This window comes from Diadema antillarum, unplaced genomic scaffold, assembly GCF_040938485.1.
Source record: "Diadema antillarum isolate AM-2024a unplaced genomic scaffold, OU_Dant_1.0 scf00000001, whole genome shotgun sequence".
NCBI classification, from domain to species: Eukaryota; Metazoa; Echinodermata; class Echinoidea; order Diadematoida; family Diadematidae; genus Diadema; species Diadema antillarum.
This window is the reverse complement of record NW_027270890.1, coordinates 4,562,340-4,588,796: the sequence shown is the minus strand read 5'-3', so window position 1 is coordinate 4,588,796 and position 26,457 is coordinate 4,562,340. Positions and strand designations below refer to the sequence as shown.

Sequence of the window (26,457 nt, the reverse complement as noted above, 5' to 3'; positions counted from 1 at the left end):
GCATGAAAGCAATGAAATATTTGATAGCGTATTATAGTCGTGATGAGATGGAAGAGAAAGGTTTGAAATATGAGATGATGGAAACCTTTGAAATCTTTTTCTCAGATGTGACTTTGACTAAAATATGATATTTGATATTTGTGACCGTGCACCACAAACTGAACAAAAAGTCACACACGTTGATTTTGTGTGAGGACTGAAAATAGGTGAAATGGGTCAACCTAGCCAGTTTTGAGTTTTTCATATTTTCTGAAAAAGCAAATCTTCTTCTTTATAGTGCTAAAGTTTGGGATCATAAAACAGACAGGAAAATGTCTTTTTAGCAGTTTTTCTTGAGCACTTTTTATAGAGTACTGTAATAAGGTGTGTCTTAAAGATTCCCCTTTTCATTTCTTAAAAACCCCTTGCACACTCTTAACTTTCAACTCTAATAACTTAAGAAAAGATGATGCTACTGCGTTGAAAGTTGGCAGTAATCATGTACGAAAGGTGCTAATAAAGCATGCCTAATTTCAGTTTAATCTGATAATCCCTTCATTGTTGTTGCTCCGGTGGTTTACATCCTGTTTCTTGTCACATTCATCGTGCAGCTAGCATGGCTTGGTAAGATTAAGTGCTTGAATAGACCCAGCCTGTACTTCAGAGCCTCTTTTCTCAGTTCACTCTTTTCCAGAGTGTGTGCTTTCTTTCCAATATTTAGATAGGTTGGGAGTGTCCATTTGAGCTGAGTTATACATCATTTAAAGCTTAGAGTCTGCTCTTTCAGAATCTGCCCTTAACTAAAAATCCATGTCTGGCGACTTTTTGTTGGTTTTGTGATGCAGGGTCACATTTATTACATGCTAAACCAAGGATGAGAATTCCACTTTCATAGTAGAAGGAATCAATGACAGAGCCAAAGATCTGAGTATATAAAGGAGAATTTTCCTTTATTTGATTAGAAATCATTCTCTTGATACATTCAAAGAGAGATCATGCTCTGTATATGTTTGATCGTGGAGCAGATAATGAGATTTCTATCTGAACAAAAAATGATCCATCCTGCATTTATCACATTACCTGACTGTACGGAGGTCCTAGGCACCTCAGATATGGTTTGTAGGATATGAGGCAAGACGTGTGCAATCTGGCTTCAATTGTTTAGGAACCTGCGGAGAAAAGGACTGTACCAAACTCTGAGGCTACAAGACGTGGGAACTCTTACACTCCCCAGGTCTCCAAGGTACACCCATTTCTGGCTGTTAGGACAGTTTTTTAGTCTTTCAGATATTCTATACAACCCATGAGACAGAAACACTGTACATCCTGTTAGCCTTGAGTCCAGATGTTTTTGCTTTGTTGTTCCCTCCCAGATCTTACAGAGTGGTAGACTTATGAGAATAGGTCTGTTTCTTTATGCACTAATTTGTGCAGACATGGAAGTGTAGATACCATTTTGTTTGAATAAAAATCTGGTGCACTGCCGAGAGAGATAAACTTTGCGAGAGCACAGTGAAAAAAAATGATGAATCAAGACAAGATTTTGGGATAAGACAAAATATTAATATCAATGGATTTATATCATAACTAGAAGGGCTTTTGTGTATTTGTTTGTTTGTTTGTTTGTTTGTTTGGTTTTTTTTTTTTTGGGGGGGGGGTATTGAGTTCTTGATACGATATATAGAACTTGATCTCATCTATTATGGTGTCAATTCTAAATTATTTTCATTTTCAGTGAAATGTTAAAAATTAAAACCGCAAGGTTGCTATCTTACCCTAGGCTATACTGTATTTAGAACAATGATTTTAAAATCTACCTACTTTTGATTTGATAAACTTTTTTATTTCATGAAAATTGATTGTTTTGTTCCTATTTATGCTAAAAAATTAGAATGGGATAGTTTCCTTCTGATTCTCAGCTGAGGTTATCTTACGATTATTTAAAAGTTGTAAAATCATCAAATATGGTTAGCTTTGGATAGGGAATATCTTTCACTGTTGTGGTATACTCATATGACAAGCTTTATCCAAATCAGTTGATGTCCTCTGTAGGAAATAATTGTTGGTCTATTGGCAAAACCAAACCCACTTGTTAGCCCAAAGGGGCAACCAAACCCACTCATTAGCCCCAAGGAGCAACCAAACTCACTTGACTCTTTGGCCTATAGTACTAGTAGCAACCAAACCTCTTTGGTATAATTGCTCATGTGAGTAACCAACCCTTTTGAATTGTTGGGCTGTAGGGGCAACCATCCTCCTTGGGTTTTATTGTCTATTGGGTAACCAAACCCTTTTGACTATTTGCCCAATAGGGACAACCAAACCTCTAAGCTTGATTAGCCTTGTGGGCATCCAAGTCCCTTAATTAACTTGTTGGTCCTGTAGGAGCGACTAAACTCATTTGACTATTTAGCCCATATGAGACTTTGTAAGACACAGGGGTTCAGTGTTGACAGGTGTGGTGTCCACATTTCTACGTAAGCATTTGATATGACTGTACCATCTAGTTATCTGGATAAATCCTACATATCAGTGACAGTCACAGGTGTAGTCCTACCCAAGACAGATGGCCGGTCTAAAATCCCCTGACTGCCACAAACTTTTCTTGAACTCCAAAGTCTCTCTGAACTTGTCACTGATCAAGGTTTCATATCTTCATTGTCGTTTCCTCTCCAAACAATCAGTCAAGACTTCCAGGTTCAACCATCCTGTCTTGTCTTCCCTTCTGTGACGTTGCTTACGTACATGATGATTGTCATACTCAGCAGAGGAAGAACAATGCACTGTGTATACCAACCCCAATCTAGGCTTCATTTTAGACCCTTTGGGGTGATAAATGTATGCACTTGTATTTCTCCACTGTGCCAGTGAATAATCTTTGTTGTTTGTTTTGGTTACATCTTATTTCCATTGCTGTTAAATACAGATTGCTATGCCAACCCCCCCCCCCCCCCCCCAACATTGTGACCAGTTATTTCAAATTTCCAAGTATAATAATTTAAGTTCCACGTATTCATTTCAAAGTAAGGCAAAATTTCTGATATTTTGGAAATGAGATGTTTTCTCATATCTTTGCTATTTATAGATACATTATTTCTGATTCTTTAAGAACAATACTGATGTATATCAAGGAAAAAACAGAAAACGCTCAGTATGTTTTCAGGCATGATTTGGTATTTGTGCTGAAATAAAAGTTAGACAGAAGGTCTAGGAAATAAGACTAGGTCTTAGGTGTCTTGAACTTTATCTCCAATCATCTTAGCCAGGGAGGATGAAGAGGAACTGGCCGAAGGATGGAATTTATGATGATTGAATTTGACAGCGTCATGGTGCTAGGTGATAGTGGTAATTTGTAATATTCAAAATTAGAAAGGTTAAATTTAGCCAATGACATCATTGAACCTGCTGCAAAGTTCATGCATGGATCAAAACAAAAACAAAAACAATTCGTGGTGGATATATACACTGTCACGTTAACCAAGAAAGGAGGTAAGGTATTGCTTTTGTTTGATGTGGTGCATTTTTTTTTAGCACTTCACTTTAGTTATGGGATGATATCATTGTTCTCATAGTTTGTTACTTAATCTGTTGATATTGCTGCTAGGTATGAAGGTGATAATCCTTAGTAAGTCACTCACACCATTCCCTGTCAAATCTCTGACAGACTGTGAAGCTGATGACATCATCAGGCACATTGTAACCAGAAAGGAAAAAATGAGAAGATTAAAGAAATCAGCAAATATCCAGGGTTTTAGAGGATTCCCAAACTCTCTTTTGGGTGTGTGTTAGAATAGATAAAACCTCATAGCAGGACAAATTCTTTTGTATAGCCACAGATTGATTTTATGATTTGAATTTGAGGGTAAAATAATCTAACATGTAAATAGAAATACAGCGTACATTTAGACTTTAGCAATGTGAAGTTAGGGTATGAGTTGAGTTTTCAGCTCACCTGAGCCAGAGAGCTGATTGCAAACTTTCATCGCTCATTGTGCATAAACTTTTTACATTTTCAGCTTTTTCCTGAAAATCCAATGACAGAAATATCACCAAACTTGGCAGGTAGTATTCCTAGGGTATTAGGATCTCACTTTGTTTCAAGTTTGTCATGGCAGATCTGGGGGTGCCACCTTTGGGGCCTTTGAGGTGGGGGTGGGGGTGGGGAACAAAGTAGGGGCCAATGTTCACATTTCATCTTCGTGAATACCTGTGGTCAAAACTGTCACCAAATTTGGCAGATCTGTATTATCCCTAATGTGATAGAATGTATATTTGTACAAATGGGCATCATGTCCCCCTGGCAGATCTTTAGGGGACCCCAGATTCCCTAAATGAGAGAATTTACCCCCCCCCCCCCCCCCCCCAAAAAAAAAAAAAAAAAAAAAAAAAAGAAAAGAATTTTAAAGGAAAGAAAAGGAAAAAATCATCTTCTTTCAAACCAGTAATGCTGTGAGTAAAAACAATGTACATTCTTTTTGCCAGATCTGTTGTGGCCCCCTTAGGGGCTGGAGATAATTTATGGTCTGTTTTCACACTTTGGTCTTCTTTTTGAAAATGTTTATTCATATTTTCCACAAACTTGGCAGGTATTGATACCAGTGTGATAGAACACACAAATGGATACCATGCCTCCCTACATGCCCTTCCCTCCCCCAAGTTCTTCCAAATACTGTAAAGGAAGATATTATCGCAGCATGAAATTTTTGAGAATTGGAGTTGACGGCCTGTAAGGACCATGTAAGGACCATGCTACTATGAGTCAGTTGAAGCCTTTCCAATTAGAGACTGACAGTGGACTCCAATCAGGGTATTAAAGTACCATTCAGTGACCGGTCGACAACTGGTGACGGAAAATCGAATATTGCGTGGAAATCCCGTCGCCCGTCGGCTATTCTAACGGGAAAATGAACAAAATCTCAATATCCTATTTTCAACTGAAAATGGAATACAGGATAATGGATTTGCTCTGAAATCCTGTTTTCAGTGTTTCATTATGATGAAATGTCGAAAAATGACTCAAAATCCTATTTTCTTGATATTTCAAAAAATAGGAAATGGAAAACAGGATATCGGTTCGATATTCGTTTTTCCATTTTTCATTTGCAACGAGCGACGGGATATTGAAGACCGCCCCCAACGGCCACTTTATTTCGACACATAAATCAGTGGTAGCGATTTGGTATTGTTCAGCGTCTAGAAGAAGGAGACTATACCTTTGGCTACGCGACGCACCTCATGTACACGCACTGGTAATGTCACTATCCAGCAGGCACTGCCAGAGTGTAGTTTTGTTGTGGCGATGTGCTCTGCTGAGAAACGACAAGTTTGTAGAGACTTCCGACCGTAATTATGCGATATTTCCATCTACGGAAAACCTTTTTCTTCTCCGACTGCAACTGAGATGAACTAAGAAAATAGTTTCAGATGAAATCCTCATTTTTTTTCTTATTATGTGCAAACATCTAAGATTAGATTAACAAATTTATAATCATAATATATTATTCTATACACAAAATACACACCAAGTGAAATCCTCTATTGGTTATGATTCACCTCTTTTCTCACCATGTTTCTTTAGTTGTCCCTTCTTTTCATGCTTTTTCATGACGTGATCATTTCATTTCGATTTCATGTGATCGTGCATGTCCAGAAGTGACCACCAGGTGGACCATGATAAGACCACATTCTATTTTGTCTTATCGACTGTCCACTATAGGCCTACCACCTGGCTGGTCATGACAGAACATTTAATGTAACATACCGTTCATAGGTACCTATTATAGAACGATTAACTGATACAATCAAAGATACACGTCCAACAATGAATCCGAGACAACTCACAAGCCCCCATACATGATCAAACAAAAACAGTTTTTTCTGTTTATTATTTTTTATCTTATTAATTCATTTCCCACTCATGGGAAGGATTGCCCTGTCAGCCAAAGTTAGGGCTGATTTTCAAAGGGATCCTTGCCGTACATTAAAAACAAACAAACATGTACATTCAACTTTGCTTCACTGAAAACAGAATAACTTACTTATGCACACACACACACACACACACACACACACAAAATAAATACAATGATAATGTTAATAAATACTAAAAATCAAAAGGATTATGAGTTTAGTAATTTTCTGTATGAGTTTTTTTATTTTATTTATGATCATATTAATTAAGATTAATATTGTAAACAGAAATATGTAACAGACATACACATGATACATGAATAAACTAAAAATAAACCTAATTATGTATTATGCCGAAACGTTAAATTAACAAAATTGTATTTTAATGAATGCACGCACAGCACAGCACAGCACAGCACAGCATTATAGTAAAGAATGGCTATACATTGAAAACAAATAAACGATAACTATTTTGAATTTTCCCTCTATTCTATTGGATCTCACAAATTACTACGATATTTTGGGTTTGATTATTGATTCTATTTTGTAGACACGTCCGTTATACAGTTATGTAAATCGAATTTTATAAGTTTCGAATTTTACCCCGAGGGCTCGATCCATGTCAAGCTGCTGCTTATGATCGCGGTCTCCTGCTTTTCTGTTATTGTTAATGTCTAAAAATGCTCAATCCTAAACTCAATTCATTCAATTTCCCCTCTTTTATTTTTTTTTTCTGAAATTCGTTTATTGTAACGACATGACACATTTCTGAATGAATAATCAATCATCATTTAGATAATTTACAACTGTTAATTCCATAATTTCCTTCTAAACATTGTGTGTGTGTGTGTGTGTGTGTGTGTGTGTGTGTGATGCTATACGTCTCATACATCGAATACTGTCATGTTTATAGTGTATGTACATGTACTTTGAATTAATTTGTAAGACAGTATGCTAGCTTATGTGTCGTGTAATGTTAATTGCTAAATATATGTATTCTTTTGTTATGTGTGTTTTGGAAAAAGGCAGAAATAAAACCAAACCAACAAACCAAAATAAAACCTATACCATAATGCGAGAAGGGAGCCTAGTACTGTACCAAAAAAAAAAAATCTCAATCACAATACACTTAACAAAAAGAACCATGAAAAGAAGGGGCAGCTAAAGGAACATATACATATGGTGAGAAAAGAGGTGAATCATGACCAATAGAGGATATCATTTGGTGTATATTTTGTGTAGAATATGATTTATCTTTGGTGTTTGCATATGATAAGAAATAAATACAGATAAACTTAAAACGAATGAATCGCAATGGTCTCTTCATAAATAATAATACACAAACTCAAAACAGAGTCTGTATAATTATGTAGAATTGCTGAATAGATTTGGAAATGAGTAGGGCCTACAGTGAATAATTTACCAGTTCCACCTCCCCTTATGCCATACCACAGTGGGCTTTCAACTATAGAACAGTCACTAACACGGAAAGCTACATAATTGGTATTATTCTTCCTGTTGTTCTGGTCCTGGTAATTGAGAAGGGAAACGCAACTCATTTCTCACGGTTTTCACCGACATTACGATTGGTGATAAGTTGTTGAAATGTGAAGATTTCATCTGAAACTATTTTCTTAGTTCATCTCAGTTTAAGTCGGAGAAGAAAAAGGTTTTTGCTGACAGGGCAATCCTTCCCATGAGTGGGGAATGAATTGATAAAATGAAAAAATAATAATCAGAAAAAACTGTCTTTGTTTGATCATGTATGAGGGCTTGTGAGTTGTCTCGGATTCATTGTTGGACATGTATCTTTGATTGAATCAGTTAATTGTCCTATAAAAGGTACCTATGAACGATATGTTACATTAAATGTTCTGTCATGACCAGCCAGGTGGTAGGCCTATAGTGGACAGTCGATAAGACAAGTAGAATGTGGTCCAAGTTATCATGGTCCACCTGGTGGTCACTTCTGGACATGCACGATCACATGAAATCGAAATGAAATGATCACGTCATGAAAAAGCATGAAAAGAAGGGACAACTAAAGAAACATGGTGAGAAAAGAGGTGAATCATAACCAATAGAGGATTTCACTTGGTGTGTATTTTGTGTATAGAATAATATATTATGATTATAAATTTGTTAATCTAATCTATAGATGTTTGCACATAATAAGAAAAAAAAAATGAGGATTTCATCTGAAACTATTTTCTTAGTTCATCTCAGTTGCAGTCGGAGAAGAAAAAGGTTTTCCGTAGATGGAAATATCGCATAATTACGGTCGGAAGTCTCTACAAACTTGTCGTTTCTCAGCAGAGCACATCGCCACAACAAAACTACACTCTGGCAGTGCCTGCTGGATAGTTATTGACATTACCAGTGCGTGTACATGAGGTGCGTCGCGTAGCCAAAGGTATAGTCTCCTTCTTCTAGACGCTGAACAATACCAAATCGCTACCACTGATTTATGTGTCGAAATAAAGTGGCCGTTGGGGGCGGTCTTCAATATCCCGTCGCTCGTTGCAAATGAAAAATGGAAAAACGAATATCGAACCGATATCCTGTTTTCCATTTCCTATTTTTTGAAATATCAAGAAAATAGGATTTTGAGTCATTTTTCGACATTTCATCATAATGAAACACGGAAAACAGGATTTCAGAGCAAATCCATTATCCTGTATTCCATTTTCAGTTGAAAATAGGATATTGAGATTTTGTTCATTTTCCCGTTAGAATAGCCGACGGGCGACGGGATTTCCACGCAATATTCGATTTTCCGTCACCAGTTGTCGACCGGTCACTGAATGGTACTTAAATACCCTGATTCTCCTCCACCCTCCCCAGGAACCTCTCTCCCCCTCTACCACCCTCTCTACCCCTCTCTACCCCTCTCTACCCCTCTCTCTACCTCCCCAGGTACCTCTTTACCCCCCTCTCTACCCCCTCTCTACCTTGCCAAGTAAACTATGCAGGTGGCTGTACCAGTTGTCTCTCTCTGTTGTTGATGTTTTTTAAATGTTTTCATACATAAGATTGGCATTGTTCCTACAAACGAGTCTGGCTGACTTGTGACAGGTCGTATCTCTGACGCATTCTTTCTGTTTCTTACAATGTGCACGGAGTTAAAATCATACTCTGTAGCCAGGGTAAATGTACCTTAGCAAAAAGCCTGAGACATAATTGGCACACATTGTTTTTTATTTGTAAGGGGAATTAACCAACAAAAATGCTCCAGTGTCACACCAGAATATCATTGCAATAAGAATATTTTATCAAGAGCAAAGCGTGGAATAACTGCATGGTATTTCGTAAAGGAAGTATGTTAAATATTGTGGGAAGATAAGTCATGTATCATCTTAAAGGTAACATAATTTGGAATGGGGAAAAATGCTTGACATATAGTAATCAAAAAGCTTACTTTTGTTAGGATTAGATGTTGGGATTCTTTTTCCCTCTTCTCTAAAGATGTGCATCTGAAGCTGTAACTTGTACTTAGTTTAAAACTGTCATGGATATGCTGTAATTTGTGTCATCAGTCTGCTTCCAGGTGCGTGTCTTGAGCAAGAATGAGTCTAGTTTGACAACCGACTTTCATTAGTGTTATTCACCATCCAGTAGAATCCAAAATGTGTGAAATTTTCTGTCATATTCCTAACTAGCTAGCCCCCAACTGAGGAAGTCTATTTTTCTGAGTTTTTATCCTTGATGCTAAGAGATTTAACATGTTACAGCATGTAATTCATGAGAGTTGTGAGAATTTTTTAATTGAGTGTCATATCTTGTGCAGAACTTTTGTAAGATTTGACATTGGCCATAGACAGGGATTGAGTAAGGAATGCTGGGATACCAGGTGAATTTGGCAAGCGTCTTTCACACCATGATGACATCTAAACCCAGGACGATGCTGTCAGAGCTCTACAGTCACATGACATTGGGAAAAGAATCATGTTTTAAGGGATATTGATAGTTCACTAATCATCCCTCACTTGTACCCCAGCTCATTTTCTTGGCAGCTTTTTGTTTTATGCTTGTTACTCATACATCAGCTGTTTTTCTCTAGTACAAAAATTGTTTTGCAGGTTCAATCTCCAAACCTTGTCAAACCTGTCAAACTATGTATTCCTAGGTCGAATGTTCAGCATAAACAAAGGCCCCTGAACGATCAGTGCCTTCCACATTGCTGTTACTTTTAATCTCCAAGTTCCAAAAATATGATTATAACCTCCACCAGAAGGTTATGTTTGTACCCGCCATTGATTTGTTTGTCTGTCTGTTTGCAAAAGAACTCAAAAAAGTTATGAACAGGTTTGGATGAAATTTTCAAGAAGAACTAATGACACAAGGAAGAGATCATTACATTTTGGTATTCAGATCACCATCTGGATCCAGGATTTGTTTGTTCATTTTTTATTTTTGAAGGATTCTTCATCAACGGGAAATAGGACCCTTCTCATCTTAACGTGCTTGTCAGAGGTCTGGCAATGCTCTCTCTGAGTGCTTTTCTAGTGTATAGCCAGTGCCAATATATTATGACAATACCAGGGCTATGTTTGAATTCAGTACCGGTACATTTTCTTTACCCAGATCATTTTGTTCCGAAGGAGTGCAGATTGGATGCTTATTTCCAACTAATCACACAGTGTGTCACAGTGATGAGATGCACGCAAGACAGGATATGCACCAGTCTGTACCTGGTCAAACTAACAGTGCACACCAAGGAAGTGTTAAATATACCAGACAAAGGGGTTTCCCCTGTCACTCTCTTGATGTTGAAGTAGAAGCGGTAGTCGGGGCAATTAGGATCAGGGCGGAGTGTGGAAGTAGTTATTGTCCCCATTAGAGTGTACTAGACCTCCTTTAGCCAAGCCCCCAGATTTCATGTGCTAGTCATATGTTGGACAGATAATGCAGAAAGCATTGTCAAGAATTGCTTGTAACTTTAAAATGGTAGTAAAGGCACTTCAGTTTCATTTGTCAGTATGTACCAAAGAATGAATGATCAATATTTCCTGGACTTCAATTGAATATAAAGCAAGTCAAAGACATTCTTCAGTGAAAGAAAAAGACTCAGGCTAAAGTCTTTCTATCTACCTCAGTACATGGATCCAAGTGTAAACTACAAACAAACTAGAGTTGTCCCAAACTAGGTCATCCATAACAAGCATGAAGTATAAAGTGATGAAGGGTGTGTGGGTCATGTAAGACCTTAAATGACTTGAGATAATAAGGTATTACATGATAGCACTTAAAAATAAGTTATGACATTAAGTCTGAGGACAGTCCTTAAAGCCTAGAGGCAGTGTGTGTCGGAGGAGGCTGATAATGAGTTTGAACCCTTGGGACCAAACCCATGGTGGACCCTTCTAATCACTGCTTCCTACAAAGATGCACATTATGTCGGGTGAGCTCTCAAAAGATTTTTCCCTGAAGTAAGAATAGATGGAAGCTGACATCATGATTGCACAATAAGTTTTATGCCCATCTTGTTTGTTTCTGCTCATGATGTATCTTATTTATGACTGCCTTTATATGTTTACCGCTTTAACCCGTTGACGACAGACTGATTTTGCTACATCAGCACGCATTTCTCAGAGACACCTGCCTGAGTATACTCGGGACTCATCCTCAACGAGTTAAAATGTCAAAACAATACAATAATATTGAATTGTCCCAAATTTCTTTCTTTGTAGGGGGTCATTATGTGGAAATGCACACTTTATCTTAGGGATTCCAAATTTAACAAGCAGCTGATATGAACTCCACTTGTGAATGAGTTTCCCAACATTCGTCAATCAATTTTAGAAATTATCATCATGAAGTATTTTATGAAGCTCTCAGCTGTGAGCATTTTAGATGCCGCTTTGAAGGTTCTGCTTGTTGCACCATAATTTCAGATCTAATTGTGTCCTTTTAGAGCATCATATTAAGATTAGAGTGTAAAAGGGTTTGTATGTGTATGAAAGGGTCACATATCATGAATCAACAGAGATGTTTCAAAGCTTCATGTTAACTATCTTGTTAGTACACTTTACTGACATCCCCTGGGTTTGTGCAGAAGATATGGTTTGGACTTGACTTTGTTTTCTGGCTGGATGACTCCAAGCATTGAGCTTGTCTTCTCACTCCCAGGTTTAGAGTCCAGGATGTTTCAGTATTCCCAGAGTCCTGTCTCTAAATTTAGTTCATTATATCACTTTTTGTTGAGCTCAATATAGCCAGCATCTTTCCTGTTGATGACTGACCAATCCCTATGTGGAGGTGAAAAACTGACCCACTTGTTCTTATCACCAGTCAGAGCAGGTGCACATAGTGAGTGCTGACACTTCAATGACCTAGGAACAAAAATGAGAAAAGTCTGTTGTGATAAATTTTTCACCAGAGGTCTAAAGCTTGGGATAATTTGTCAAAATGTCAATGAATATTAACTCGTAGAGAACAAGCTGATTTTGTTGTAAGACACATTTCCCATCGACCTGGGACTAGTCTACAGCTGGTAAATAGGTATGTAGTACCTTGAAGAAGAAAAGAGAATTGGCACGTTTTAGTACTGCTCTATTGAACTTTGTTGATGAGACAAATTAATATTTATAAACAGCCAAGAAATGTGATGATGTTTACACTTTGTTGAAAACTCAATGCAGATTTCAAGAGATCAGATAGTGAGATTAAGTCATTCTGTAGACAGTGATCTGAGGTTCATTTACTGATGACATAAGATGTGTAAATCTTGGTATACCTCAGCAGAATTAATACAAAGAACAATCTCGGCAGGTTCTACATTATCAGATTACATTTATATTGTATCTGTCATAAATTCTGAATGATCTGAGCATGGAGATACTACAAAAGGAGCTCCATGATCCAAGCAAGAAGGCCTAGGATCATTCATCCCTTGATACTGTAGCAACAAACTTTGTATACTTTGGGTTTCTACCTATACGAGGGTAGCTGTGCTTTCCAACTAATCGTTGAAATCACCCATCTAGACTCTCCACTGCCTAACGGGTGAGGCTTACCTACCTAGCCACTAAACCTGAGCAGGGAAAAGAGGTTTTAACCGACCAGATTTGTTACAGGCATCAACCCCAGCAATCTCAAAGTTATACGGATCTCCGGACTGACGCGGCCACGATTAATTCCAGGAAGGCAACTCCATGGCAATGGACTGTAAGCTGACGCAAAGAGCCATGCCCGTGATGTGGGTGCTTTGTAGGGGTAATACACTGTGGATTAAGGTGAATAGAGGTACTCCCAGCTTGGGGCTATTACACACAGGTGAAGTGTATTAATCACACTGTGAGATCAGGATGAGAAGCTAGCTATCTTCTAAAAATGAATTTTTGTGGCTACAAGTAAATTTTCAAATTGTGGGAGAGTCAGCTCAAGTTGTACACATCTATCACCTGTCTTTGGATCCATACACTTCACATGACCTACTTCTTCGTTGCAAACTTTGACTTTGTGATGCTGTAGTTGCTTTGCTTTGCTTTGTTTATCTCTGTTTAGTGCATGTGGTCTTTATCACTGGCATTTTCTGATAAATATTACATTTTTAAATGTGTGGTATGATGTGGGTTTTATACTGTTCCTATTAATTGTCAGTGTTAAATCTAGTTCATTTTTGTTTCAACCTCTAGACATGACAAATCTTCCTGTCATTTGCATTACATGATTCAAAAGGGATAACCAGGTGATTAAGTCTACAGACACACTGATCTGTAATAGGAAATACATATATTTGAAGATGGTCATGTAAACTGTGAAATATTTAAAAGTCAAATTTTATCACATTGTGATGTTTTCCATCATATTTGGAGAGAATAAATGCAACTACCCAGTAAGCTTTCTTTAGTAATTCTTTCATCAGGTTCCTTAGAAATAAGCAATCACAACAAGATATCTATATATGCAAATTATGCCGCTGAAAAATGATGAACATCGGACTCATTGTTACATTGCCTCTGAGGGATACTTGGCACCTTACCAACCTAGCCTGTTATGTGCACTGTCTTCATTACCTGGGGCATACACATTGTCAGCTGTTCTAGACAGGATCAAACTCATTCTGGATAAAGCTGTCATAACTTGGCATGTGCCTACATAGCTGGTATAAATATGCTGATGATACATCTGGTTTCAGGATACCTGTATCATATGAAAGCTTGAACCAAGGCCCTTCCTATTTCAGACCCTTGATGTAAACCAGCAGACCATGCTGTCTCTCTACAACATTGAATAAAGTAACCCATGTTCATTTTAGAAAGATATCCAAGATTACTGCTACATTTTCCCAAGTTTTCAGGATTTTTCAAATCATCATCTTTGCTTGTAGGTCAGAAATGTTGCTGTCAAAGGAGAATTATGTTGACAATGGTTGACTTTGAGGAGAGCATTTAAAAGCCATGAGCTTTTTTTTTCTTCAAGTAATTCACAGTTTAAATCCAGGTTAATTGACCCTTTATGGACACCCAGCCACTTCCTAGCTTTGCTGAGTGTTGTCATCAACATGTAGTAATCCACTCAAACTGAATGCAGTCATAGATTAACAACTACATTCTACATGCTAGGCTCTTTAGCCCACTGAGGTGTAAAAAATGTGCCTTTATCCAACAGGAAAGCCATGGTCACACAATAGGGTTTAGGTGGATTAAGTAATCTCTATTCATTAACAATTGGTTTGCAGACATCTATGGTAATCAGTGAAGTAAGCATGCCAGTGTGCTTGTCAATTGGCAAACAGAGCTCAGTTAGGTTTACTAGGTCATTGTAAGAGACACTTCATTCAAAAACATGAAGCGTATGAAAATGAAATTGAATACGGTGATCTGTAATCCTTTCAGTCCAAGAGAATGATCTGTGTACAAACTGTTTCCTGTTTGGGTATCTCATATTCATACATTGTCAGAAAGAAAGCGAAAGACTGATCTGCAATGGTATACACATGCTGGTGTATGTTGCAGTTGAGGGCTATAAACCTACTGCTTCTAGATATATCTGATTATTATCCATACAGAGGATTTTTAGAGCCCAAATAACCTTACAAGTGTTAATTTGTCGACGCACTTCATAACCTCCGACCCACTTAGAAAGTTTGTTGAACTCGACCAATGTTTTTTTGCCGAGGCGACCAATATTTAAAATATTGGATGGCAAGAGGGGGATTCCCCAAAGTTTTTATAAGCTGCACAGTGATTGGTTGAGATATATATATGAGATGACTTGAAATATGAAGCAAAAACGTCTGTGATTTGTCAATCACGAATTAACTAAAATATCGTTTCTTCTAAAATTCTGTGTTTATACAAACAAATTTCTTATATCAATTAGTTGAAATTGTTTTTCATACAATTTTTCAAAATATCACTTTCATAACAGGAAATTAAATTCAGGTTTGATGAAAACAAGTTGCATTTTTTTTTTTCTGGTACGTGCAGGCGACGATTGATCAGCACAGCGCTACTGCCAGATAGCCCGCGCGCGATATACATTTTGTACATAGCCGGCCGCCGCTTGCATTTGCATGCGCGATATGCATATTACAGTTGCTGTACATGTACATTATGTGTTACTTAGTACAGTAGGACTACAGTACTAGTAGCCTTATTCGATCTTTCACGATCTACGGTAGATGTGACGTGAATTGTTTCTCAGATCTCGGATACAAATACTAATTCTGGTCTAAATTAGCTAGATCTCGGCCTAACAGTAACATGACGGCTACCTTGGATACATAGATCACTGTTTTATCAGAGACTGAAATGGATTAACTTGCACTGAAGAGTGTACATGTACCATACCCCAGTAGCAGACCATATACAGCACTCGGAGACAGAAAGGGTAGGCCTAAGTGTAAACATTCTTTGCTAAAATCCTCTGTAGGATAATAATGATAATATCGGATGTCCTATTTTCGGTTAATACAAGGAAATATTGGACACGCTAAGCAAAATATTGGACTCGTCTTCGACTCGTCCAATATTTGTGCATAGCTCGTCCAATATTTCCTTGTATTAATTTCAAGGCCATCCAATATTATATAAATATGTGCCCCCCCCCAGTTTTCCACTTCAACTCATACATTACTCATTATCCCCCTCACCTTTAATAAATTTGAACATTTATATAGGGTAAAATTTCTCTTCTCTTCCTCCTGAAGTCAGGAGTCATTCTGTTCAGTAATTAGAATAACTCATCCAAAGAATGCTAAGAGTCTTGAACAGAGACTAAAAGTATGCCTGTGTTTAAAGACACAATGTTCCAAGAAAATAACAAGGTCCTAACGGCAATGTATCACAAATATTCTGTTGTGAAGAGATAGCATAATAAAAACAAACTCTCCTACAGCAACTGTGACAGCCTTGTTAATGTGTCATCACTGGTTGTGGTTAATGTCTTTCAGGCAAGCACTGTTTTAAAGGTAGGATTTCTGTTTTCTTATAGTGAGCATTCTATACTGAGTTGTCAGGTCTAGAAAGTGACTTAACCCATTGTGAAGGACTGATTTTGCTACAACACACATTTCCCATAGACACCCGCCTGAGTATACTCGGGACTTGTCCTCAGTGGGCTGATATGTAGTCTATTCAAATTAATTTCCATTAATATGTTGTAATGCACTACTTCAAAGATAATGTGTTTCAAAGCAGCAGTCGCACAAGTGCTCATTCACAAGGAAAGTTTAATGAAAAATCAGTTGTTTGTAAATATAGTTGACGCCTAAATTGTAGAAGACAGCTCCCTAAAGCTACCAAGATATTTAGCTGACTTTGTCTACGAAGGATTCTCAACCTGTATCAGACCTTGAGACAATTTGTAAGGTTTCCTGTCAACTTGTGCTGCCTAATTCTTTGGATGAACTTGATACCTTAGCTACCTGGATTATATGGTTTTCTGATATGTGGAAGACTGCATTCATCTCACAAAATAGTGAAAACACACTGTCCAACATTGTGCAAAGAGTACATTGTAGTCAAGATTTTTGTCACTGACTAAACATTTCTCCTCTCAGTGATGCTTGGTGCTGGTGTATGAAATCAATTATTTGTTTCCAACTTTAGGTCAATAAATAGAAAATAGGAGAGTCATTCATTAGCACACCAGAATATTTTAGGTCTGAATCTTGGCTAGAGAAAACAGTATTATAATGAATATATCTATGGAGAGTAATCTTGGCTACAGAAAATAGTGTCAGCATAAACATATTTATGGAGAGTTAATAGGATAGAAAGAGAGAACTACAAGGCCCCTCAAATAAAGATAGAACCAGTGACAGGATGTAACAAGTAATTAGAAAACCAATCCCGGGTCTATTCATACGCTGGTCACACAATTAGATGTAATAGGATATCCCTAAATGGGTGTCACTGTGGTTTTCCTCTTTCTGGCAAAGGTTCATTAGTCTTTGAAGCCTCGCATCTGGTAAACTTGACCTCTCTGGACAGTATGATGGACAATGACCCAGCTCATTGGTCAGTTAAGTGCTAAATATTCCATTTAATTCTTCCTATCGCATATAATAGCCGATATCGAGGGTTAACACCTCACAATACTGATATCTGATCGATCGCTCTTGGGACGTACACTTCCGGTTTTGCAGTTTACCCACATCATGTCCTTCATATATGGATGCTTTCCATAATTTCGTTATTTTGCATCATCGGCCCAGCAGTGGGCCGCTTCGCAGAAGAATTCCATTCTTCAAATGTAAAGTTACAGATTAGTGACAGATTGTAAGACACATTTTGATATGATCTGTGAATGCTAGTAATTTAGCATTCAATGTGCATGAAAGCGTACATTTACACATCGCACGTTCATAACCGGAAGTTTATATCCCAAAAGTTAAGGGTAAGAAAATTAGAGCCCCACACGCATTCAGATTTGGAGAGCTGTATGCGATAGGGAGAATTTATAGCAGCACATTGATAGGTACAGAAACAGCGTACAGACATAATATATAGATGTAGTCTTGCTTGTATGCAGCCATATATAAAATGGAAAACAAAAAACTTTTTTGAAAGAATGCAGTCAAACTTGATTTTATTAAAACTCAAGGAAAGAGAATATGAGACCAGCACAGGTGTTTTTGTGTGTGTTTGTTTATTTACAAACATGCCTGACAGGTGTGTCCCCAGCTGCCTACAGGAGGTGTAAATGCAATGGCCTGAGTGTGTACAGATGGCATGAAATCTTTTGTATATCCCTTCCTCTCTGTCTCCCTTCCTATTCCTCTTCCCCCTCCCTCTCTCTTATTCTATCTCCCCCGCTCATCTCTTAGTGCCCATGTGCTCGCCCTTCTAAATAGCAAATATTTTTTCTTTCCCATTTTTTAGCAAAAATTTGTACCATGAAGAATAGCTCCATGATATGAAAATAAACTTCCACACGTTCCTTGAATACTTGTGACCCGCTACAACAAAAGGATCCTAAAGTCGCTGACGGGTGAGCTGAGAAAATCGAGATTGAAGTCAGATCACCAAAATCTGTCAAAACGTTCGGATTTCTGTTTTACAGAATTTTGTAGTCTAATGTATCTTCTATCATCTGCCGAAATTTCAAAGCTAAATGATCAAAGGAAAGGCCTGAAAATAGCATTTTTCTGGGCCATGCTTGGCTCGCCCGTCAGCGACTTTAGGATCCTTTTGTTGTAGCGGGTCACATATCCTGTATAAATACATTCCTTTGCTTTTGCTGTATAAGTTACTTCCAATGAAGAAGCCTTCAGGAAAGAAATAGTTTTTATCTGTTGCTGTCAAATTATCAAAAGAATCATTTTAGAGCTTGTTCTGTCTTGAAGGAATAGTGAAGCTTTTTCCTAGTATTTTAGCCAGTACCATGTGCCTGTTATATTCAATTACATATTTAATATTTTACTGGGTATTGAATCAGAAAATACAAGTGGAACATCTCATAATTCCCCAATATTGTATAAGCTGTGTGATAGTTTATATGAATATTGAGATCCATGTATTTTTCCCAAAACTTTTGAAATAGCTATAATATCCCTTTTATTTCTAACTGGGGAAATTACTTTTTATCCTGTTAAATGGTGAGCGCCCATTGGTGTGTAGTTAGATGGTGAGCACCCATTGGTGTGTTCACTTCTAGACTGTAAGATTGCCTGATGGTCTTATATAGCATGGCAATCTTTTGATGATAGCTGCAAAAATAAATTTATTAATCAATATAGAAATGACAGACATTTAACACTCAGAGAATCTTACTTAAACTTTGTAGAGAAATCACTTAGTTCAAGATATTTCCTTCTTAGACCTGATGAAAATATCTGTAATCTTGGGAAATTCCCCCATCCTGTTTTTACAAAATGTCACCCAAATTTTCCCCAATGATTTCTGTTGTTGTTATTGTTGGAAACCTCTTCTTAACATGGACACATTAATGTTCTCACTGTAGTCATGTGACTCAAGCTGGCAGTATGTCTATCAGGAATGATGTCCATAGATTGATACTAGAGAGTTTGTAAGACAGCTTCAGGGATGAGAAGGCTTTTGACTAGAGACTTTGTAGGACTAGTTCAGAGATGAGAAGGCCCTTGATCCTACTCCTTATCTCTCACCTCACCCCTCTCCTCAACTCCCTTAAATTTTCTCCAGGGATAGCTTGTGATGACAGCTCTAGTACCACAGGTGTCTGCCTACCGGTATCGTGTGCTCCTCCAATCCATATCACAGGGTTTTCAACCCACCTGTTCACCCCCTCCCAATCTTTCTTTCCTCTTCATTTCTTTGTGTTCTCACTCCCCTCCCCTCTCCCTCTCCTCCTTATCTCTTCCTTCCCTATTCCTGTTCTGTACAAATACTTCTTTCTCATGATAATCCTCTCCTTCTACTTTTACTTTTCTGTCTCAGTTACTTCTTCAAAATATCTGGTTCATTCAGTTTGTTAAATTATTTCTGTGTGCTATGATATTCTGAAAACAGAAATACCTTATTTGAAAATTATTGATTTAATCTTGCCTAAAAAATATGCATTTTCTCTTTAAAATTATCTTCTCTTGAAAATACTTACTCTTGAAATGAAGGATGTATTTAACCATGATATGACCTGGAGTTCAGCAATCAGAGAAAAAATATTCAAATTATTGATATATAATATAGTAAATGATTCATTGGCAGTGTTTAATTGAGGAAGTCTGCACATTCATGTTTTCCCTGAAATCTAATTAGTGAGTTTTGTAACTTAGTTGGAGTCATGCCCATATTTTGGGTCCAGTAATTCTGGCTGAGATTGAAGCAGATTAAACAGCCTCTCATGCGTGCGCCTCTTGATGAAATTCACCAATTTTTGTATATAATTAGTCACAGTTTTCATCCCTGCTGCTCGATAGCTCTATCTTGTATCATTTCTGTCTTGAGTTATCGTAGCCAGCTTTTTTTTTGCTCAGGTTCAAATCCAAAGTACATGTATGAATAAGGCCTGGCAGGGGCTGGTGATTTAGTTGAGTGTCAACCATCTGGAAATATTCTGTCATGCTAGAAATACTGATATTGGAAGTGGGCCCGATGCCTGTAGTAGGCTTGCCCAGTGTCCCACCCATTAGGATTTGTGTTACACTTTGTTCATATCCTTTTGTGACTTGGCATTCATGGTCAAGTGAAGAATGAAAACAAATCTTTCAGGCCCCTCATCATGAATACAACTAATCTCATACCTCCATGGTGCCTCTCACAATATGGCTCTCATTCATACTAAAAGATCAAAACTTTGACAGAGCATATGGCGCAGCAGGACAAAACACGCAGCAACCATGTAGCAAAAGTGACCAAAAAGTGCCTTAAATGTACCAGAACATGACAAAGGACTGTGAGGTGCTGTCCCACTCCAGACCATAGTTTTATAAGTACCTACTACAACTCGTTGTACATAGTCCATACTTTGTTGCGTTCACCCCATTTCACTACGGCCGCTTGGATTCTCATTGGCATCGTGACTGCCATGACATTTTTTTTTTAAATAATAGACAGTTTAAAAAACTGGACCAGTAATCAGGGCAATCATGAAGTATGTCATATCGTCTGTTGAGAATGAGAAGGGCGTTAAGTTGTCTTGAACACTATGGGTTTGATGACCACTTAACGCCCTTATCATTCTTAACCGACGATATATTCCCATCCCATCCCTTATGTTGTCTTGCGACCATTCAGTTTTGTCTGTGGTGGCCTGAAACAGAATTGCTGTGATCACAGGGAACATAGTGTTAACGTAGCATAAGTTGTAGAACACAAGCAATGTACATTGTAGGCCTCTGTGACAACTCTCTGTGACTCAAACACAGACAGTAAAGTTGGTGTTGAAGTATTTACTACATAACCAGAGCTTTCTCCATAGTGTATCAAGTCATGCTGTCTGTGTTAGTTGCAGCTTGGAAGTCTTTCTTGGTGTAACTCCTTCTGTGCCAGGGACTTTGAACAGTTTGTACAATGCTATTGGTTTTCTGTGTCAGTCGGCAGTCAAGGCGGATGAAGGGTTAAGTATCATTTATGCTTTGGATGGATCAGCCGAGTTTGATTCTTTCAAAAAAAATGTGAGACAGTTCTCTTCTTGGTCCTTAGATTGTTTGAAACAATTCTAATTTGTTTCTTGTGGAATAAATTGTAGATTCTGTTTGTTTGTTTTTTTTCAGCTCTGTTCTTTGCATATTACTGAAAGCTGAGTTTCTGTCCTGTATTTGTGTACAGAATGTGATATGAGTAAGATTCAATTGAAAATAAAGCCCCTCTTTATATTTTGTTTTTTTTTCTTTGTTCTTTCAGATATTTTCATCATTGTATTTCTACATCCTCTTCTTCATTGTCCACATGACAACATGTCTTGGTCTCAGTGCTCAAATATACTACATGGGAACGGTCAAGTTAGGTAAGTCACCCATTTTCCCTGACACTATATTTATGCAATTATTTTGATTAAAATGATCAGTTCATTGTTTTAATTGAGAGCAAACTGATGCTCCATGTCTAACCACCCTCTTTCCTCCCAAAGATCCACCTACTAACCCAAATATTTACCACTCCTCTGTCTAGCTGACCCTTGTCCAAGTGAGTGTGTATTACTCTATTACCACTCAAGGTGGTTGGATGTCCCACAATTGTAGTGGATTAGCCCAAGCCCCATCACTTTTGTGTACCAAAGATTCTGAAATAATCTGTAAGAGAAAGAAAAAGCCATACAAGTTAAAGGATTAAAACTGATTATGTGTGGTTGATGATGGTGAAAGAAATGAAATTCTTTAGTGGTAAAAAGCAGTCTTTCTCTAAGGACCTCTTAGAGAAGCAGAATCCTCCGGGTTTCAAATTTCAGAACTGGAGTGCAGTGAGTTGGTCTTACTTAGATATGAAATATGAAAGACACTGAATCACCCTAGAGCTGGGCCGAGGCCACAAGGGACACATATGCTACAGCTACATGTGCATGTGTTGTGTGCGTGTTCATCAATTAGAGGCTGCACGTTGGTAGGATTTGAAGGCAGGAGAATAGCCAATTTAACCCTTTGAGGATGGACAGATTTTGCTATAACTCAATTTCCCATAGACACCTGCCGTAGTATTCTCAGGACTCGTCCTCAGTGGGTTAGGGGTGCTTTGAGTCCGAATCTCTGCATGTGCAAAGTATGCATTGTAGAGAACACACATCACAGCCAAGGTGTTAGATTCTTGTGGCCTTCTGGGAGAATTAGTTCAACTGTCTCTACATCCAGAATGTGTTTCTTACAACTCATATGTGTAGTGTGATGGGAGATAGATTGACTCACACTTTAGCTAACCACACCACCAGGGAGATTGGTTTAATCACCACGACTTGGTGGTATGCCAGCACCAAATAAAGCCATATTTTTTGAGCTGAATCCAAGGGAGACAGCAGTTTGAGTGTTTTCCTTCCGACTGTCTGCTCAATGTTTCAATGCCAAAGGATGGGCGCTGAAGCCAAATTTTAGTGAATTCTCCTTGGTAGTACTAGTAGGGGATGTTGATTCAGACTTTCTTCTTACGTGACTATTAAATGAAGTCACAATAAAATCTGTTGGTGATGACAAGATATTGATATGAAATGTGTATACTGCTTGAGGTGATAAGTATTTGTCAAATTAATCAAACATTGATCTGCACATCATTTAAGAAAAAAAGATACAGGAAAACTTGAATGTGGTGCATCAAGTTTTCAAGTCAGAAACACTGGGAGGGATGTCATTGTCAATGATAGAATGAAGAAACCGAATTTGAAATCAGAATTTGGTCAATGTCTTTTCTTTCTATTGTTCAGTTGTGACTATTGCTTTAAATGTGTTGGGAGGCATGACATAAATATGATATAAAGTCATTTTCAGTATTTATGTATCGCATTATACACATCCATATTTAGCACCTAGTAAATGTATTGTATTATTATTATTATTAATTATAGTGAAATGAAGATATAGTTGTCCAGTTTGTCTGTATTGCCATCCTTTAATCTTTGTGATTGACTTGATGACGTGCAGGTTTTATTGGTAAAGAGCAAAGGAGTAGTATCTGTGATCTCACTAAACTCAGAATTAGTCTCCCATCTGCTGTCAGTACCAGTACATGAATATTATTGAAGTACTATACACTCCATCGTTGTGGTTAACCTCTTAACGTCAGTACCCATGTCAGATGGTTGTATGTGTTTTTGACTCATGATCTTGTGCACTTGTATTTTTCTCATACCTGCATGAAGCATCTTACACAGCTGAAATAAGCTGCCCCAGTTTTGCCAATGTCGTTCCCCTGCTAACTAAAAGCATGATACAAGATTTGCCAATGTCGTTCCCCTGCTAACTAAAAGCATGATACAAAAAAAGTTGTAATTCAAGCAGGGGTGAATTTCTATCATGGATATAGAACATTTCCCTGTGTTATGGAGGTTGAATTTTGACCTGTATTTTAGATTGAACCATGGTGTGTTAAGGAGAATTTACTATCACCTTTGTCATGGAGATTGAACTATGACTTTTATCAGTGAGATTGAACTACATTGTATGACCTTTGACACTGAGATTGAACTATGACCTTTGACATTGAGATTGAACCATGACCTTTGTCATTGAGATTGAACTGTGACCTTTGTCATGGAGACTGAACTATGACTTATGTCATTGAGATTTATATACCTCATAAGTGAGATTCGTATCACTGATTGGTCAAAAGTATATCATGTGACAAGGTGTAGTCCCATCTATCTTGCCTTAGGGTTTTCATGTAAGTGATAGAAAGGCAAAACCCTCGTGATAGAAAGGCAAAACCCTCGTGATAGTAAGTCAAAACCCTCGTGATAGAATTCGTAAACCCTCCGCGACTTTTGTACACATAATTAGTACACTAGACTTCGCGCACGGTGTCCGCAACCCCTCCAAGGACGTTCACTACGCTACGCGCATCGTATACAACACATGCACAATCATCGCACTCAGTGAGCGCACAGCAGGCATGTTTCAACATGGCATGATGATCGAGCGATCTTCCGTGATTTGAAGTGAGCTGAATCAAAGATCGTACACTTTGTCTTTAGGATTTCTTAGGATCCCGAAGCAGAGACAAATCTCAGCATGTTGGAAATATCGAATTAAAACACGAGCGACGGGAAACTGGACGTATACTGTAATCTTCTGCCAAGATTTTATGCAGGAGCTCGCCGAAGGCCGTGTGACTTACCCACTGTGAGTGATTACCGTGCGTTTTAGGTAGTCTACGAAATGCACGAAAACCATGCAAGCGAGCGCTGTGGCCTGATTTTAGGGCTAACGTTAGGCCTAACAGTTAGAATTTACTTCGTATTTGCCTAGCCCTAGATCTTGGTTAAGTCTTAAACGATGAGGTATATAAAACAAATATTAACCGCTCTGTATTCGGATGGTGGTGGAAATTATCACTCCCTCGGTGCTTTTCATACCGACCCCTCCATCACCCCTCGGCTAACGCCTCGGGGTGATAGAAGGGTCGGTATGAAAAGCACCTCGGGAATGATAATTTCCACCATCATCCTCATGAGCAGTCAATATTTGTATATTAACTATGACCTTTGTCATTGAGATTGAACTATGACCTACAGTTGTATGTCATGGAGATTGAACTATGACCTATGTCATGGAAATTGAACTATGACCTATGTCATGGAGATTGAACCATGACCTTTGTCATTGAGATTAAACTATGACCTGTGTCACGGAGATTGAACTATGACCTATGTCATTGACATTGAACTATGACTTATGTCATTGAGATTGAACTGTGACCTATGTCATTGAGATTGAACTAAGACTTATGTCATGAGATTGAACTCTGACCTATCTATGTCATTGAGATTGAATTATGACTTATGTCATGAGATTAAAGGGATGGTACAGTATTGGTGGAGATGAGAATTGGCTTTTAACTTTTTGCAAGATACCAAGAAAACACTTATGATCTAGTACATAGCATACCATTTTAAGAGGAATTCAAAGTTTGTTTGATGAAAATAGGGTTTGGAATGACTGAAATATCCAAAAACAAAATAAAACAAAGCGATCGTAATAAAGTGTGGGTCCCACACTTTATAAAAATCGCTCTTTTTTGGATATCTCTGCCATTTCAAAACCAATTTTCATGAAATAGATGTTGAATTCCTCATAGAATTACATGCTCTTTCATATTTCATAAGAGGTTTCTCATTATTTCACCAAACAATGTTAGAAACCTGAAATTAGGTCTCAACCAAAACTGTACGATCCCTTTAAACTGTGGCCTGTGTCATGATTCTAGATAAAACTATGACCTTTGTCTTTGAAATTGAAGTATGACCTTTGTCATGGAAATTAAACTATGACCTGTGTCATTGAGATGATACTATGGCCAGTGTGATGGAGATTGAATCATTACCTTGGTCAGCAGACTCAACCTGTTTGAGGTTATCAGTCTGTACAGTGTGGATTACAAACATTGATATGATCTTGACCAGATTAAATGTTAAGGCCAGACCAAACTTTGCTCAACATGATTGCTTCGTGCTTTGACAATCCAGAAAATGTCCAAAAATGCCTTTTTTACAGATTGGTGTATCATCCATGTTTTATTTCCTTTCATTTCTTGAGTACTAAGACGACAAAATAGTGCAATCAGTAATATGCCCAGGGATATTTTTCAAGTAGCAACATTTCTAGAACTTTCACTTTTGATTATGCTGAATTGCTTGAGATTGAAACATCTTGATAATAACAGGATGAGATATGTATTCATATCATACTTCTTCTTAAAGCTCACTTAAGAGTGTTTCATACATACAAATACATACAAAGTCCACAATCATGATACATTTCTTTGTTGGTATCTCCAGACATTGTGTGTGTGTGTGTGTGTGATATACAGCTAAGATTTGCTCAATCCTTGACATCAGTGGTAAGCAAAGATCAGAATCAGCTTTTTTTTTAGATAATTGAACATATGGATGTGTGCATATAACATTGATCACTGATAAAATCCACTATGCACTATGTACAATGTATGAATCAGGAAAGGGAAATTAAAGACTTTAATTCCAGTATGAGTACTGTAGAAC

At 37.7% G+C, this 26,457-nt stretch overlaps 1 protein-coding gene across 1 annotated transcript in view; it reads left to right on the top strand.

Moving 5' to 3' along the window:
- Positions 1-26,457, top strand: part of LOC139724028 (SID1 transmembrane family member 1-like) — a 130,017-nt gene that overhangs the window by 82,720 nt on the left and 20,840 nt on the right. Inside the window, exon 17 of the mRNA XM_071635264.1 lies at positions 21,663-21,765. Coding sequence (XP_071491365.1) covers positions 21,663-21,765 — 103 coding nt within the window. The remainder of the gene's footprint in view (positions 1-21,662; positions 21,766-26,457) is intronic.